Source organism: Cervus elaphus, chromosome 17 (genome assembly GCF_910594005.1).
Source record: "Cervus elaphus chromosome 17, mCerEla1.1, whole genome shotgun sequence".
NCBI classification, from domain to species: Eukaryota; Metazoa; Chordata; class Mammalia; order Artiodactyla; family Cervidae; genus Cervus; species Cervus elaphus.
Genome location: NC_057831.1, coordinates 36,641,899 through 36,661,097, shown reverse-complemented (window position 1 = coordinate 36,661,097; position 19,199 = coordinate 36,641,899). Strand labels below are relative to the sequence as shown.

Here is a 19,199-nt window from a genome sequence, read left to right as displayed (position 1 = left end):
TATTACCTGTCTCAATCACTTAAAAAAAAATGCTTGAATTCATGGAAAATCAAACCAGTAGCTTTGGCTTTCATTTTGTCTTATTTTATGGAAAAAATCTAAGGAGAAAGCTCTCTGGTATTAAAGTTTATCTTCCCAAGTCAAATAAAAGAATTCAAAAAAGCCCAAAAGAATAGAGAGAGTTCTTAGGATTTCTCAAGGAATTTCTATGTCTCAGTATTTGCCTTTCTCAACAACCAAAGTCCTGTCACTTAATCTTATCCACCTCTTATTGATAAGCCAATAAATATTCACAGGAACTCTTAAGAATGAAAGAACAATCCTGTCACAGTCACAATCTTACTTGGTAGATACTCACCTCAAAATGCTGGGTCTGTCTGCTGTCCTTTTCATTTTCTCTGCTACAAACAAAATATAAACTGTCATTCTGTTTTGTAATAATGTTTCTCATTCATTGAAATTATAATTTTACTTGTTTTAGAAGTTCAGTAGCTCTAAATAAAATTCTTATGAAATTAAAAAACAAAACAAAAAATTAAAAACTAGAAACAACACAAAACATGAATATGGTTATCTGTCTTTGATAGCACCATAGTAGATTTTCCCATCCTAAAGCACTTTCCTTGCTATAAAATGCTGTCGGTAAATATAGAGTTTGTTAATTTCATGTTTTTAGTTCTTTTAATGCACACTGCACTAAGTGAAAAAAAAACATTTATTCACATTCTTATAAATGGCTTTAGGAGAAAACTCTTAAAATTACCTTCCATCGGACATCAGTTCAACATGATCAGATCCAGTCCTCTCATGAGATGGTGTGGGATTGAGATTTTCCATGTTCTGTAACAAAGCAAACCAATTGTTGTCCAGTAGTAATGGTGAGAAGGACATAACAACCGACCCTTCTTTCTTTAAGATAGAACATCAGATAATAAGTAGATATTAATTAATTCTAGTCCTCAGATTCCCAACTTTGTTAAAATTAGTAAAATTATGACACTTTATTATACACTGCTGGCATAAAATTGTATATTGAACTTCATCATTCCGTTAACAAACACATATGACAGCAGCACAGAAATGGTCATTATGGCCTATAATGTTCCTGCTAGGTATTATCCACATTTTATAGCTAAATAGAGCAAAACCCAGACTCTCAGAATATTAGGGCAGCATTAGAACCAGAACCGAGGAATCTGACTTCTAATGTAATCAGAAACCAATGTCACATTCACTGCCTGTTTAACATCTTTTCAGTGTTTCTTGTCAAAATGATCTGAGGTGATATGCAGCTTGTATCTAAACTGCAAAATAGTCATCACAAAGACATGGAGTTAAGAGCCTTTTCTTCTGTGATATTTAATGTTAATCTTTATATGAACCAAGATGGAAAAAAATAAACAGGAAACTTCAAGTAGCATGTATTTCAGACTGACGGACAGGGCTTAACACTTATCGGGAGGCATATTAGTAAGATTTTTAGACTGCCTCTGTGAAAACAGCCAGCAGTTTCTAAATACAGCTCAGGTGACTGAGCACAAAGTAAGCCGTCCCCATGCAGGAAGAATACAAATATGCAAACAAGCGCACGTTTGCATTTGGTAGACTCAAACACAAAGCTGCCTTGGAGATTTGGACCTGAATTTCACTGAACTCAAAGATTCATTTCTGCATTAAAAGACTATTAAGTACAATCCATGTATTCTGTGTTGTCGAAATAACACATTGAAGCAACATGCATCCATCTACATATTTATAATCTTCCACTATGAAAAGTCCATTGCAAAATACATTGAATTAAGATTCACAGTGATCCTATGGAATTGAGATATACAAAAATCTCCACAAAACAAGCATATAGAGTAGATAGCTAATCTTGGGCTTGGTAGGTGGATAAATTATTTTCCATTTATGGTGGTATGGTCAACTTGTCTGCAATTCTTAAAAGTTTAAAACCCTAGGTTCCATCAAGTATAAAAACAAGGGAGACAACATATCATAAGAGTTATTAATAGTGGCTCTGGAGTCAGAATGTTTGGGTTTGAATCTTAGCTCCATCATTTATTAACTGTAGGATCTATTAAGATCGTACTGACTCTCAGTTTCCTCAGCTGTAAAGTGGGGGTGGCAACAATACTTAACATAGGGTGGTCATAAGGATTAAATGAGGTAATACATGTAAAGTATTAAATTAATGTCTTATACATTTAGTGAATATTAGCTGTTGGTGGTATTATGATTTCTAAAACTGTGACATCTCCAAGGAAATATATTACTACTATTGGCCCATAGTTAAGATGATGTCCCAGGACCTGGTAAGACAGTGTTTGTGTCTGCCATTACTGCATACCCATTTACATGTTTAGATAATTTACACAGATAATTTTAGAATGGATCTGAGAAATTTAAATATATATATATATATAAAAACATTCAATAATATGTACATTTTTATACCTCTAAAGTTTGAGTTAGAAGAGGCTTCTCTAAAATGGCTCTCATTAAGCCAGAGCATAGTTGCTCTTATTACTGGAATGTGATTTTCCTGATAAGCAGCGATCCATCTTTGACAAAGAATCTTTGTTCACACTGGTAATCTTCAACACAGTATCAAAATCTTTAGTGTAAGATCTAATGCAATAGTATTAAATTTCCCTGAAGCGCTGAAAGATGAATTCCTAGGGAAAGCACAACCCTCTGCCTTCAGATCACTTTAAAACACTGTCCATGAAATACCTTCATAATTATACGCAAATAACTATTTCAGAAGAAATAAAAATCTTCAGGTGGGAGGCTAAGATATATTCAGAAAGAACATAAAATAAACTATAATATAAATTTAAAGATATTTCAGTTAGCAGAATGTTAGAAGATTGATTTTTTTCCCCAAAACAGAAAGAACCAAGATACAATCAACATAGGCTTTGAGAATTACAGAAAATATATAGTTATGTTTTACAATAGAAAGTTTTGCAAAAAGCAGGTGTGAAATGTGAGAAAGTTTAGCTGATTTTCAGGGTTAAGACAAGTTGTAACTTCAACTCTCTCACCTACTCCACTTTTTAAAAAATGTTTGATCTGTATGTATAACAACTCTCTAAGGACCTGAGTTTCTACAGATGTAACTGACAAAGGGTGACTTTCAAAATTGTTCGGTATTTCTCTCTAAAGCTTTGTAATAATTCCAGTTTTCATGTTGTCTTCCACACATCTTAGACTACTGAATATTCATAGTCTGCTTTCACCAAAGCAGCAGGCGAGTACACAGTGTTCCTTTGCTAAAGTAATTAGGTTGCCCCTATACCTTCTGGAAACAGGAATATGTGAAGAATGTGTTACAACTGGCAACCTACAGCAATTTTTTTAAGAATGAGACTAACAAGGGTAGTAAAGATCTAGGAGTACATAACAAAAGTACCTATTTTCCATGGGTGCAAAACACTTTATAGATTCTAACTTCCATTCTTTGCCTAAGGGTCTGGGGAGGGAAGATTAAGAAATAGATCAGCCATTCCCCCACTTCAATGAGATGGGGAAAGGAGAAAATAGAATGGACAGGTCAAAATAATGGCTGAAATTTAGAAAGCTTCCATTGTAAGACAAGTATGCTACTGGACTTTCAAATGCTCTGTAGTTGTTAACAGTGCTGGTCTTATGAGAAAATAGCGGCTCAATGACCTCTGAAGGGTTTTAACTGTTTTATGTGCCAAATGCTTCTCCAGGTGTGGTAAAACAGTAGTTCATTAATGTTTTCATTTAATAAAGTTTGAAGTAAAAGAACTCTTATAAAACATCATGTCTTATTGGATTAATTTAATTTTAGTTTTCTAAAGTTAGTATCTTTTAAAGGTAATAGATAATTTTAAGAAACAGCAAAGGGCAGATTATATCTTTAAGTATAACTTGATAAAACTGCTTTTAGAATTGCACTAAAAAAGACAGATAAATCTAGTTCTGCCTCATAGAGACTTTTGAAAACACAAAATTTCTACAATTTACTTTGATGACTTGGGGGTGTCAGAAGAAATTGAATTTTAAGAACCACTCTCCTCAATTATAAAAATGACCTAAAATCTATAAAGAGCAAAAGCTTTGAAAAAATTAGACTGTGGAGATTATTTTCAGTTCTTCCCCCTGGCTCCTTCTCTGTTTTGGCATTGACAGCTAGGCTCAAACCTGTTTGATCACTGAAATACTTGAAAACACTTGGAGCACAAACAAATTTGGCTTCTAAAACTATAAAATGCTGACAAAGCCTTTATGGTGTGTGTGTGTGGGGGGGGGTGTGTGTGTATGGTGTGTGTGTGTGTGTGTGTGTATGGGGTGTGTGTATGGTGTGTGTGTGTGTGTGTCTGTATGGGGTGTGTGTATGGGGTGTGTGTATGGGGGGTGTGTGTGTGTGTATGGTGTGTGTGTGTGTGTGTGTGTGTGTGTGTGTGTGTGAAGCTTAGTCGCTTCAGTTGTGTCTGAGTTACTCCTCTGCCCATGGGATTTTTCTGGCAAGAATACTGGAGTGGGTTACCATGTCTTCCTCCAGGGGCTCTTTCTGACCCAGGGATTGAACCCCTGTCTCATACATTGCAGGCAGATTCTTTACCACTGAGCCACCAGAGAAGCCTGACAAAGCCTTTACAGAGGACACTAAAAAAATGCCTTCTCTCAATATACAAATAATTCCGTTTGAAGGCTACATGGAACACTGCTAGTCAAAACAAGTTCATTATTCTAGCCTTGAGGTATAAGAGAAGGTATCTGATATATTCTCATTAACAAAGGATTCATGGCGAATTTAAATTTTTTTTGTATTCTTTTGTACCTTTCATGTTTTATGGCTTCAGTTCAGTTCAGTCCAGTCGCTCAGTCATGTAAGACTCTTTGTGACCCCATGAATCACAGCACTCCAGGCCTCCCTGTCCATCACCAACTCCTGGAGTTTACTCAAACTCATGTCCATCGAGTCGGTGATGCCATCCAGCCATCTCATCCTCTGTCGTCCCCTTCTCCTCCTGCCCCCAATCCCTCCCTGTATAAATTAATCCATATTCAAAAAGAATTCCTGGTACTGTAAGAGGTCACCTAAGGAAGAGCTTGCTAGCTGTCCACCCTAATCCATTCCACCTTTCTTGCACAGTGATGAAGGAGCCACGTGCCCAGTGAGAGCACATCTGAAGCCTCTCAGGCAGGTAGATAGGGCCATGTGACTAGCTTCTCTTTAATAGGATGTGAGAAGCTGTATGTATGCTTTCCAGGCCTGCCTAATAAGCTGCCTCACAAGGTTCACGCCTTGACACTCACTTATTCTCTCCTCTTGTGAGCTGGAATGCAGATGAAAAACACGAGCGCTCTGGAAGCTAGTTGCTGAAGCTAGAGGCAGTTGGCCTGAGTCCCTGAAACACTGTGTGGAGCAAGTCTTCTAACTCCTCTCCTGAGCCCTAAACTGCTTTAGATTGTCACAGAAGAAAGAACTTTGATGGTATTCAAGGCATTGAATTTTGGGTCATTTTGTTACCCAAGTTACCCTAAAAAAGAAAGTGTAAGTGCAAGTGTTAGTTGCTCAGCTGTGTCCAACTCTTTGTGACCTCAAGGACTGTAGCCCAGCAGGCTCCTCTGTTTATGGGATTCTTCAGGCAAGAATACTACGGTGGGTAGCCATTCCCTTCTCCCAGGGATCTTCCCAACCCAGGGATGGAAGCCAGGTCTCCTGCACTGCAGGCAGATTCTTTATCACCTGAGCTACCACACTAAATGATATGGCAACCATTCATTTGCTCACTTTCCTTAAAACACATTTTTTGTGAGTGGTGAGCTATGCTGGGCACTGGGGTACAATGGTGGATGGTGACTGACAGGCGCTGGTCCTTGCCATCATCACTTCTGTATTTGGTTACTGCTCCAATTGTAGTCTGTTACACTGTTAACACTATCATAATTTTTAAAACAGGTTCTATCTGAACAGCCCTCACTATTCCTGTGCTATACAGTTGCCAGAGTGATCCTTTCAAAAGGTACTTCAGAAAATTACTTTCTTCTCTTCAATCCTCTAATGGCTTCTCATTTCACTCAAGGTAAATGCTGAAGATCTAAAAATGGCTACAAAGCCTTAAGGGATCAGGCTCCCTGCTTTGCCTCTGACCTCATCTCCTACAACACTCCCCCCTCAATGCTGCTCTGACCAGGAGAGCCTTTTGCTCATCTTCCAAAGGCTAAGGCTGTTCTCCCTCTGCCTGGATAGTCTCTCCTCAGATATCCCGATGGCTCACCCCCTCACAGGTCCCTGCATAAGCGCCATTCTCAGCGACGCTGGACCTGAAGACTCAATCTGCTCAATGTCCATCCTCAGCTTCCCACCCACACCCCATCTGATTCACCCCGCTTCACTTCTCTCCACAGCATGTGCTGCCATCTGACTACACGTTGGTTTGTTTCTTATCTGTCTCATCCTTTGAGAATGTAGACTTCCAGATGGCAGACAGTGTGTCTGTTTGGGTCACCATTTTGTCTTTTGTGCTTAAAACAGTGCCTGTCATACAGTTAACTGTTGTATGTTTGAAGGAATGAATATGTTTCAATCTGCGGTTCAAATGGTGGGTTTTTTTTTTTTTTTCCACCTTACATTGACACCACTCAGCGAATCACTGTCAGGTGGCTTTTGACAGGAGTTCTTGCTGGGTTATATTGCATTAAAACCAAGAGCTGAGATTTTTAACATTAGGTAAATGATTGTTCTTATAAACAGGCAAAATGATTTGGAAGGGGTGGAGGAGAGAGTGGAGGCATGAAGATGTGCTAGGCGGCTGTCCTGATATTCCAGACTAGTTATAAAAAGCGCCTCGGCTATGGCAATACAAAGGGAAGAGTGGGGGGCATATTTTAAAGTAGAGTCAACTAGATTTGACATATGACAAACACTGGAAGAAGGATTGGGAGTAAGGAAAAGGAAAGGCCTTAGAAAATGACTAAGAAGATGAGGACCTGGAGGAAAAGATGATTCATTTGATTTTCACATATTGACCTGAAAGTACTGTCTAAGGAGAGCTTCACAGAGCATCACAGAAGTGTTGCTTTGGGAGTCATTTCCAAAGAGGTGACATCTGACACCACAGTAGAGAGGCTCTCAGGTGCAGTGCTGACGGACAACGGATGAGGCGATAATCTGTGTAACATTTATATCTAAGCATGTCTTGTGGAAAACCAGTCAGTGAGGGACACAGTAACGAGGAATGGGGTCATTGTGGTAAGAGGACAAAGAGAGATCAACATCCTGGTGGTCAAGGGAGAAAGATTTCTGAAAAAAAGGGACAGAGGATCAAGAACCACAAGGACTTCAGGAGGCCAAGGACCAAGACAACAACAGCACAGTGGTCTGAACATACCAGAAACAACCACACGTTCATTCAGTGACACAGAGAAAGGAGTTTCTTCAGAGAAGTGGGGGTGGAATCTGAATTACAGGAGTTGATTAGCAAGTATGGAAAGAACTGGAAATGCAGATTGTTTAAAATTTTTGATGGCAAAATGAAGGGCAAAGATTGACCATCAGAACAGAGGGAGCAGAAAGAACTTATATAGGTACTGTTTTCAGTTTTTCCTATTATTTAGCACATTTCATTGCACTTAAATCTCACAAAAAACCACAAAGAGATAGAAATACTCCCATGTTACAGAGTAACTGCTCACCTGCCATAGCTATTAAGCGACAAAGTTGGAGCTAAAATTCACGTCTGAGTGTAAGACCTAAGCTGCTTCCTTGAACCCTGCCTATGATTTCAGAGGGTGTATGTGAGATTAAATAGATGCTATTTATGAATAAGAGGACTACTAGACCATGTTTTTTTAAATATATAAAATGTAAAGCTTATTAAGGCGTTAGTATAATCACATAAAGAATATTTGGAAAATATTCTTTGGATGGAGTAAAAATTGGCCCTAATACTTCACCCTAATACATCACCATCACAATACTATGTTCAACCATTTTAGGTGTATTTCCTTTGTCTTTTTTTCTAGGAACATATTTATATACATATATTCACACATAAATGCATGCACTATATATACTGCTTCATAACCTACTTTTAACATTGAGGGAAAGTATCATGGAACCCAAGCTCCACCACTTAAGTGTGGCCTTGGGCAGCTGTTTATCACCTGTGCTTCATTTTCCTCATGTTCAGAATGAGAATATTAACAATAATAATTACTACTTTATGGGTTATTTGGAGGATTAAAATTGATAATATATGCAAAGCACTTTTGCTGAACATTTTTCACTTTATTACATAGTCTTCAGAACCATAATTTTTATTTGATGCATAAAAATATTACTTATCTGGTCTCCTACTTTTGAACATTTAAATTGCTTCTAATTCTCCATGATTATAGACAACCACGTGGTGAGCAAATCAGTACTTCTGGTCCTTTCCATATGTACGATGCTGTCTCCAGAGCAGAAGAACAGGGGTAGGATTATTAGATAAACTGCCTGAATTATGGTGGAGAAGGCAATGGCAACCCACTCCAGTACTCTTGCCTGGAAAATCCCATGGATGGAGGAGCCTGGTAGGCTGCAGTCCATGGGGTCGCGAACAGTCGGATACTGCTGAGCGACTTCACTTTCACTTTTCACTTTCACACATTGGAGAAGGAAATGGCAACCCACTCCAGTGTTCTTGCCTGGAGAATCCCAGGGACGGTGGAGCCTGGCGGGCGGCTGTCTGTGGGGTCGCATGGAGTTGGACATGACTGCAGTGACTTAGCAGCAGCAGCAACTGAATTATGGCTTTTAATTCAAACTGTTAAATTGTGCCCTAGAAAGAATGTTTTTGAGATAGAGGCATTTCCTAGGCCATCAGAAATGAGCTAGTGGTGAGGAAGCAATGAAAAGTGCATGAGTGAGTGAGTGAATGAGTGTGTATATGTTTGTACATGTACAAGAGGTGAAGAGATGGATGCAGAAAACCTAATTTTCAAGGATACTTAATCTTAGATTTTAGAAAACCCTTTATCATTTGAGCAGGCAAGAAAATGGGTAGAGATCTAGAGAAATTCTGAAGCAGGAAAGCGGGAAGTCACTGAAACACAAGCTTGCTGTCTTAGCTGTTCAAAGGCAAATGAGGGCACAAGGTTTCCATCAGAGAGAGGCTGAAGAGCACAGGTGTGAGCTGGCGGTGCAAGAAGAGAGCAGAAGGTTCTGACCACAGCAATCATTAGAGATAAGGCTGAGCACTCAAGGCCACACACTACCACTAATTTCTGAGTTTGCAACTATCTGCAGTCTCTTGGTCTCTGCTGCTCATGATAGTTCAAAAGGGAAAAGGACAAGGCAAAGAACACAGACAGTTCCCACTCTAGAGATTCTTAATCTGCAAGATGTTCTTTTTAGGTCTCTTTGGCTGTGTTCTGGGCTGGCGAGATCACTGTAAAATTATCAAACTCTTCAGTTCCTCTCCTTTCATTTTCTCTGGAAAACACTTTGCTCCCATAGCTCCATCAAAACTGCTCTTATTGAGTGATCTCCAGCTTGCTAATTCCAATGGCTAAACTCTCACTGTTCTACTTGTTTAGCCATCTGACCTTCTTTCCAGCTACTGATACCCGATTCACTTGGCTTCCAAAACATCAAACACACCTCATTTTCTCCTTTTTTGCTGTTGTCTCCTTCTTAAGTCTCATCTACTGGTACCCTGTTATCTCCCCATCCTCTACATGTTCATAGGCCTCAGGGCTCATGGTCCCTGAGGTCACTTCCCTTTTCTGTTGAAACTCACACCCTTGATTACTTCATCTAGTATACTGACTTTAAATACTCTGGGTTCGATCCTTGGTCAGGGAACTAGGTCCCACATGACACAACTAAGAGTTCAAATGCTGCAATGAATATCAAAGATCTTGCATGCCGCAACTAAGACAGAGAATAGCCAAACAAACAAACAAACTCAAAAAACATGTCCAACATTGAACCATGATACTATCTCCCAAACTTCTCTCTTCTCCATCTTAGTAAATTGGTATCACAAACCTTCTAGTTGCTCAAGGCCAAAAACCTTGGCATTATCTTTCATACTATGCAGGTGATATCAGGAAATCTTACCAATCCTATGTTCAAAATATATCCAGAAAGCAACTATTACCTCATGACGACTGCAATACAGTACTCTAGGGGGACATTTTAGTCACTATGAACAATGTCCCCACAGCAGTCCCCCATGCAACCTGCAAGGCAAGATGTGCTGGCTTGAGGATCACCTTAGTTCATGCCATCATCAGCGCACACCTAGATTATTGCAATAGTTTCCTAACTGGTTTCTCTGCTTCTGCCCTTGGCTGTGTCCTGTCTGTTCTCAACACAGTGGTCAAACCAAATTTCAGTAAGTCACATCACCACTCTACCTAGAACCCTCACACAGATTCTCATCTCATCTCATCTCATCTCACCCAGATTAAAGGCAGAGTTTTTATAATGTTCTATGTTCTAACCCTACTTAATTTGTTCTCTCCTCACCTTCTATTATCTTTTTCACTTTCCTCATTCTCTTCTAACCATAATGGTATCTTTGCAGTGTCTTGAACATTTCATATAAGTGATTTTCTTGGGGTCTCTAAACCTGCTGTGATAGTATGGTTTGTTTCCTTACTTCCTCTAGATCTTTACACTCAAACATCAAATTCTTGGAAGGCCATATCTAAAAACTCTATTTAAAATTGTAACCCCTGCCCATTTACAATTTCTATCCTCATTTTTTGCTTTATTTTTCTTACTAATAGTTATCACTATGTAATATATTTTATGGTTGACTTTTTTAATCTTGATTTTGTCTGTTTTTCCCACTAGAATGTAAGCTCCATGAAGGCAGTGATTTTTGCCTGTTTGTCTCACAGATGTATCCCCAGATTCTGAAATATTTCCTGGCACAGAGAAGGTATACTATTACATATGTTTTCCAGAAACAAAAGTTTAGTCAGTGTATAAAGAACTTGAAAAGGAATAAGAGAAGGTTTTGGAGGAGAGTGGGGGAAAGTAAAAATAGAAGTTTAAAAGTAAGTAGGAAGTTAAGAAGCACAACTTCACTTTTTTTTTTTTTTGTTACAATTTTTGCTTTTAATAGTTACACATATTTTAAAGAACTTAAGAGGAGACATTTACCATTTATGTTCTTCCTTGATTCCTTCTGTTCCAAGTTTCCCTCTGCTATTACTTCCCTTCAGCCTGAAAAACTCCCTTGAGCACTTCTCTTACAGGAAGTATATAGTCCTCTTAAGTTTTCCTTCATCTGAGAACTGACTTTATTTTGCCTTCATTCCTGAATTTATTCTCTCTAGATATAGTTATAGTCTTTCAGCACTTTAATGATGTCCCACTGTCTTCTCACTTCCACAGTTTCTGATGAGAAATCCCTGGCAATTGAAATCATTGCTCTATACCTAATTAACCATTTTTATCAGACTGGCTTTTTTTAAATTATAGCAAAATGTGCATACACATATTATAAAATTTGCCATCTTAATCATTTCTGGGGAATGAGCTGGCAGTCTAGTGGTTAAAACTGCCAGGACCTGGGTTCAATCCCTGGTCAGGGAACTAAGATCCTACAAACCACACGGCATTACTATATATATATATATATATATATATATATATAGTATTGTTGTTGTTTAGTCACTAAGTCTTATTCAACTCTTTGCAACTCCATGGACTGTAGCCCACCAGGCTCCTCTGTCCATGGGATTTCCCAGGCAAGAACACTGGAGTGGGCCGCCATTTCCTCCTCCAACAACTTCACTTTCAGGATGTGCTCTAGACAGTAGTCACTGTCATGCTCCCTGGCTGTTTGCTTTGTGGTTACCTGCGAAGATGAGATTTAAAACTAATGGAATGTGAGAGTCAGGAAATATTTTTGAGAATACCCTCACTTCACAGATGAGAAAGTTTTGCTTCTGTCTGAGTTGTGCTGGCAGGGCTAAATTATTCATTGCAACACAGACATGTTCCACTTAGCTCACTTATGTTAACATGTGACCTGCACAATCCTGGAACATGGAAACTGGCAGCTAAGGTGGGGACAAATCCTTCCACAGGAAAAAAAAAAAAAAAACCCACAGAATGCAATTAAGCTCTCTCATCCAAATGTTTTTAAATATCAACTATGTCCACAGTTTTAGCAATCACATATGTATTCTAAGGAATAAATATACGTTTCCAGTTTCATTAGCTACTACCACTTGGCTAATTTTTTTTTTTTTTTTTGTCATACATTGATATGAATCAGCCATAGGTTTACACGTATTCCCCACCCCGATCCCCCCTCCCACCTCCCTCTCCACCCGATTCCTCTGGGTCTTCCCAGTGCACCAGGCCCGAGCACTTGTCTCATGCATCCCACCTGGGCTGGGGATCTGTTTCACCATAGATAGTATACATGCTGTTCTTTTGAAATATCCCACCCTCACATTCTCCCACAGAGTTCAAAAGTCTGTTCTGTATTTCTGTGTCTCTTTTTCTGTTTTGCATATAGGGTTATCGTTACCATCTTTCTAAATTCCATATATATGTGTTAGTATGCTGTAATGTTCTTTATCTTTCTGGCTTACTTCACTCTGTATAAGGGGCTCCAGTTTCATCCATCTCATTAGGACTGGTTCAAATGAATTCTTTTTAACGGCTGAGTAATATTCCATGGTGTATATGTACCACAGCTTCCTTATCCATTCGTCTGCTGATGGGCATCTAGGTTGCTTCCATGTCCTGGCTATTCTAAACAGTGCTGCGATGAACATTGGGGTGCACGTGTCTCTTTCAGATCTGGTTTCCTCAGTGTGTATGCCCAGAAGTGGGATTGCTGGGTCATATGGCAGTTCTATTTCCAGTTTTTTAAGAAATCTCCACACTGTTTTCCAGAGCGGCTGTACTAGTTTGCATTCCCACCAACAGTGTAAGAGGGTTCCCTTTTCTCCACACCCTCTCCAGCATTTATTGCTTGTAGACTTTTGGATAGCAGCCATCCTGACTGGCGAGTAATGGTACCTCATTGTGGTTTTGATTTGCATTTCTCTAATAATGAGTGATGTTGAGCATCTTTTCATGTGTTTGTTAGCCATCTGTATGTCTTCTTTGGAGAAATGTCTGTTTAGTTCTTTGGCCCATTTTTTGATTGGGTCATTTATTTTTCTGGAATTGAGCTTCAGGAGTTGCTTGTATATTTTTGAGATTAATCCTTTGTCTGTTTCTTCATTTGCTATTATTTTCTCCCAATCTGAGGGCTGTCTTTTCACCTTACTTATAGTTTCCTTTGTAGTGCAAAAGCTTTTAAGTTTCAAAAGGTTTACAGATAAGCAAAAGCTGAGAGAATTCAGCACCACCAAACCAGCTCTTCAACAAATGCTAAAGGATCTTCTCTAGACAGGAAATGCAGAAAGGTTGTATAAACGTGAACCCAAAACAACAAAGTAACTGGCAACGGGACCACACCTATCAATAATTACCCTAAATGTAAATGGGTTGAATGCCCCAACCAAAAGACAAAGATTGGCTGAATGGATACAAAAACAAGACCCCTATATATGCTGTCTACAAGAGACCCACCTCAAAGCAAGAGACACATACAGACTAAAAGTGAAGGGCTGGAAAAAAATATTTCATGCAAATGGAGACCAAAAGAAAGCAGGAGTCGCAATACTCATATCAGATAAAATAGACTTTCAAATAAAGGATGTGAAAAGAGACAAAGAAGGACACTATATAATGATCAAAGGATCAATCCAAGAAGAAGATATAACAATTATAAATATATATGCACTTGGCTAATTTAAGATACTATTCCTGGTCGCTTCAGTTATGTCCAACTCTTTGCAATATCATGGACTATAGCTCACCAGGATTCTCTGTCCATGGGATTCTCTAGACGAGAATACTGGAGTGGGCTATCATAGCCTCCTCTTGGGGGGCTTCCAGACCCAGGGATCAAACCTGTGTCTCTTATGTCTCCTGCATTGGCAGATGGGCTCTTTACCACTAGCACCACCTGGGAAGCTGTATTTGTAGAACTGTGTCAGACACCAGTCTGAGGTGGGTGAGTCTGTTTACTCTAGTTGGTCAGTTTGTTTCCAGAAACAGGGTATCAAGACATCTGTGGGAAAATGGACTAAACGTGCTTTCCCTAGATTTGCATTTATGCATATTTTCTTTAAGGAATAAAATTGGGAATTTTCTCTGAGCACAGGCAGAAATTGACAATGGGAAAATAGGTGGCCCATGAGTTTTGTTACATTTATAGAAAACCCAGCATGCAGGTAAAAACTGCTGAGATAAACCAGAACAGAGGCTTTAAACACTGTGAGAGAGTGGATATTACCTATTTCTATTAGGGACTCCAGTTCATGCTATAAAATTCAACTTCAGTTTTTTGGGGGATTAAATTTCTGAAAGCTAAAGGAAATCAGAAGATAGACTTTGGTTCTCACTTTTCAAAGAAACTGAACGTACACAATAAAGGATGATGTATATTTATAGTTAAATTGGATAAATACTGAGTTATTGACTAAACTCACTTGCATAACTTAAATATCAAATTCATGAACCAGCATTTAGGTCTGAGGTTACTGTGTAGGAGGTTAATTTGCTTCTGATTAATACAGGGGAAAAAAACCATAAAGTATAGCTTTGAAATTAAATTTCTGAACACAAAGTGATTTCTGAACACAAAGACAATTAATCCTATTTCCATATGCATTTTTCTTTTACCTCACTTTAAACTCATTTTTATATTCATATAGATAAGAACAATAAAATGGAGGAAAATAAGGAAAAATGCTTTGATAATTTTATTCTAAATATAAAGTTTTAAAATGCTCAAAAGAATGAGATAAAAGTCAGACCAATTTCAATAACATATAAATCAAAGTGTGTGTTGTTTCTGGTTCCTTTGGCAAAATTCAGTGTTTCGTGAACTAGATTTTTATAGTTATTAAAAAGAAATAAAAGTGTGTATACTTAGTACCTCTAAGGTCTCTTTGAGAACTCATGTCCTATAATTCTGTGAAACTCGAGCTTGACATTAGTTTCTATTTTTTACAAAGCAAGGAAAAGAGATGTGGTATTTCCTAAACGGCTACAAGTAAAAATTTTATAGAATCATACACTTACCACAAGACCATCTTGATTTTCATTGAGCTCAGAAAGTTTGGAACTGGATTTCTGACGTTTAGGTTTACCCCTTTCTCCAATATAACCAGAAGTATTTTCATATAATTTTTCCACTTCATGAGCATTCAACATACATTCATCCAGATTGCTGAAGCCAGAAGGAATATTTTCTTTGTTGAGAAGTCCCCTTGAATTGAAAAAAAAATAGTTTCATTTTACTTTAAAAGGCAAAAAGGACGTTTTAATGACACTGCATCGATATGCAGAAAGAAGAGTGCCTAGAAGTTCCATGTTTCATCTTTTATCAAAATCTGAGCAGAGTGCTACTCCTGAGGCCACTTGGTACCAAATGTATCAGATTAAAAGAGAAATTATTCCTAAAGGCAAACTGGTGAGGGCTGTGTTTCTACCAATGAAAAGCTCTTGAATTTGTACCGAAAGTAATCTGTATTCAAAACCAGGGGAATTGTGTAAACTTGCAAAGACATTTTTCATTATTTGTAGGTTTTATATACATACACATACATGAATCTTATAAATTAATATATTAAGGAAAATCTGAAAAGGAAACACATCTTTTTCTCCAGAATGGGACACTGATTTTCTCCAATTGAGAAAGACATTTTATCACGCAATAAATGCATTAATACCTAAATCTGACTATATTAGATGATCCTGGTAAAAATGATCTAACAAGAACTATGGAATACAAAGAATTTTAACTGAAATATGGATTCATTACTTCCCAGTACCAGTTTCTGAATGTAAGCTTATAACTAGAGTTCCTTTATGACTTAGTTTTAGAAGTTTTAATCACAGAATTTAACTCATTTAATGCTCTTGAAATGCTTCCCTTAAGCATTTTAACATTCTCTTTTAAGAGATTTTTCACGAAATTAAAGTACTTGGCTAAATGTTTGTCTTTTACTACATCACAGAACAAATTAAACCATCATTGCAGCACCATTTTGGAGAAGGCAATGGCAACCCACTCCAGTACTCTTGCCTGGAAAATCCCATGGATGGAGGAGCCTGGTAGGCTGCAGTCCATGGGGTCGCGAACAGTCGGATACTGCTGAGCGACTTCACTTTCACTTTTCACTTTCATGCATTGGAGAAGGAAATGGCAACCCACTCCAGTGTTCTTGCCTGGAGAATCCCAGGGACAGGAGAGCCTGGTGGGCTGCCGTCTATGGGGCCACACAGAGTCGGACATGACTGAAGTGACTTAGCAGCAGCAGCAGCACCATTTGGTCAGGTACAAATGAATGAGGCTTACTCTCCATCATGGTGTGACCTTAAAGGTACTTCCCTACAACTAGAGATTACCATATTAAATGAAGTTAAGTCAGATTAGAAAGACAGATACCACATGATATCACTTACGTGTGGAATCTACAATATAGCACAAATGAACCTAACTACAAAACAGAAAGAGAATCATGGACATAGAAGACAGATTGGTAGTTGCCAAGGGGATGGGAGGGAGGGATGGCATGGGAGTTAGGGATTGGCAGATGCAAACTGTCGTGTATAGAATGGATAAACAACAAGGTTCCACTGTATAGCACTGGCAACTACATTCGATATCCTGGGATAAAGCATAATGGAAAAGAATATAAATGTGAATAAATATATGTGTGTAACTGAATCACTTTGCTGTAGAGCAGAAATTAACACACTGTAAATCAACTATAATTCAATTTTAAAAATATATAAAGATAACTCCTAACCACCCAAAACTGTATTTGAAATAAGTGAGCTCCAAAGTGTAAAAATAAATGAACATATTTTACTATCAATCATATCCCCAAATGAAACCGAGTAAATTAAATATTTATTCTGTAATTTAAATTCATTATCTTGTCTTAGGCTATCATGGAGGCAAAATTATGAATTAAATATTATCATAATATTTTCACCATTACACTATCTTGGTGATTTTTAATACTCCATATTGAATCTAGCCTTATTTTATACTTTTAATGTACAAATATGTACATTTAGTAAAATTACATAAAAGATGTATGTTACATTTATAAGAAATATTCCAAGTATAAAATAAATGAATACATGAGGAAAAGTTGCTAGGGACTAACATGCAGGCACATACACAAACACTCTTAAATCTCTCTCAAATTCACAATGATTTTACTATAATATTTAACTATGTCTCTTTCTTTGTATTATCTTAATTCCTGGGGTATAGATCCAATTATAATTTTTTAATGGAAGAATTTTTAGGGTTGAAAGCTGTTGGAGTTGGTGATGGACAGGGAAGCCTGGTGTGCTGCCGTCCATGGGGTCACAAAGAATTGGACACAACTGAGGTACGGATACACCGTGTCCCCTCACCTCCCCAATTCACATGGATGAAGCCCTACCTGCCAGTGTGACAGGGCCTCTGAGGAGGTAATAAAGGTTGCATGAGGTCATAAAGGAGGGGACTTAATCCAAGAGGACTGGCATCCTCATAAGAAGAGGCAGACACCAGAGAGCACAGACGAAAGGCCAAGGCCGTGTGAGGACGCTCACTGAGCAGGCACCGGCCGCAAGGCAGAGAGGTCTCAGCACACACCCCCCCGTCAGCACCTTGATCTTGGACTTCAACCTCTCTGAACTGTGAGAAAATGCGTTCCTGTTGTTTAAGTCTGTGGTACTTTGTTATGGCAGCTTGAGCAGATTAATACAAAAGCTAAAGATTATTTTTAGAAACTAAAGGACCAAGTTTATTTTCTAATCTTTTTGAACAGTGAATGAATGACTGGAATAAATCCTGTTCAAATAAATATCCCCAAATCTAGCTGTGCAGTTGTGCTCAGGTGGAAATCCTGCTGTCCTCAAAGGCTGCTCTTTGCTCTTGTGTGAGTCGGTGCCTGGGCGACCCTGAGGAGCAGAGGAGCACGATCCTTCCAGTAATATCCCGACTCTCACACCTGACGCCACCGCGATTTAATCTGAACTTAGATCCCGGTGGCCGCTCACTCTCACTCTCCACATCTCAGGTTTTCCTTTTTCAGAATTTCCTCCTTCCCCTACATGCATGCACATGTAATGTTCTGGCAACACTGAACTTCTTAATATTCTCTAAGATAGCACGATTTTCTTTTAGTTTGCAGTAGGAATTTAATATCATATTTATATAATAAAAATAGGTATAATTTTTTAGTTCATTGTGTTTTGGAAGATTAAAATCATTTTCAATAGCCATGCTTTGCTTTTTTTAAAAAAATATTTATTATGAAACTTTCAAACATAGAAAAATACAGGGACTATCACCATGAACTTCCTTATATCCACCACCAAGATTCGACAATATTTTCATGCTCTTGGCACATGGTCAATTTTTAAATGAGAATTAAATTGAGCTCTCTCACATAATGAATATATTCCTTAAACTTTTATATTTTTAGTGTAATAAATAATAATATAAGCCTAATAATGTTTCCTTATGAACTGAGACAAATAAGAAATCATGTACACTAAGGTATTTCTAGTCTGTCTTCTGCATTGCTTATTTTAAAAAATGTCATAATGGTATTAATACAGACTTTGTTGACTCTCCAATCTCGCCCTGAAACATGGGGATATTTTTCTAAATGGTTGCAGGAAAATAACATATCATAGATTTTTCAAAACATTTTAAAACCATTCCACAGGGCTAATAGTTTTGAATAGAAGATAGTGAAGTGTAGCTTTTATTCTTCCTAATTTTTTAAGCAAAACTTGACAGAAATCTTAGATAATAAATCAATTATGTATAAGCGAACACTGAGAAAAACATACTTGCTATGGGTTATAGTAATGATTCTTAACATTTTCAAATCTGACACCATGTAAGTGCATCTCTTGGGACATACTGAAGAGGACCTTGGGTGCGGGGGCAAAAGCAGCAGAGCTAGAGCTCTGAGAGATAGGGCCTTGTTCCTCCAAAGCTGTGGAGAGCTCAGAGCAGCCTGAGATTTGGCTGAAAGCTAAAGGAGAAGGACTCTCAAGACATGATAGTGACTAGGGTGACAGGTTAGGAGGGGCCTTATGACCAAGAGGGTGAGGCTAACAA

General features: G+C 38.1%; 1 protein-coding gene across 12 annotated transcripts in view; it reads right to left on the bottom strand.

Moving 5' to 3' along the window:
- The window catches only part of FAM13A (family with sequence similarity 13 member A), a 323,915-nt gene that overhangs the window by 44,236 nt on the left and 260,480 nt on the right, over window positions 1-19,199 (bottom strand). For all 12 annotated transcript variants that reach the window (XM_043871497.1, XM_043871494.1, XM_043871499.1 and 9 more), the window contains 3 exons: window positions 15,140-15,326; window positions 764-840; window positions 359-401 (listed from right to left, as the gene is read on the bottom strand). In XM_043871497.1, coding sequence (XP_043727432.1) covers window positions 359-401; window positions 764-840; window positions 15,140-15,326 — 307 coding nt within the window. The remainder of the gene's footprint in view (window positions 1-358; window positions 402-763; window positions 841-15,139; window positions 15,327-19,199) is intronic.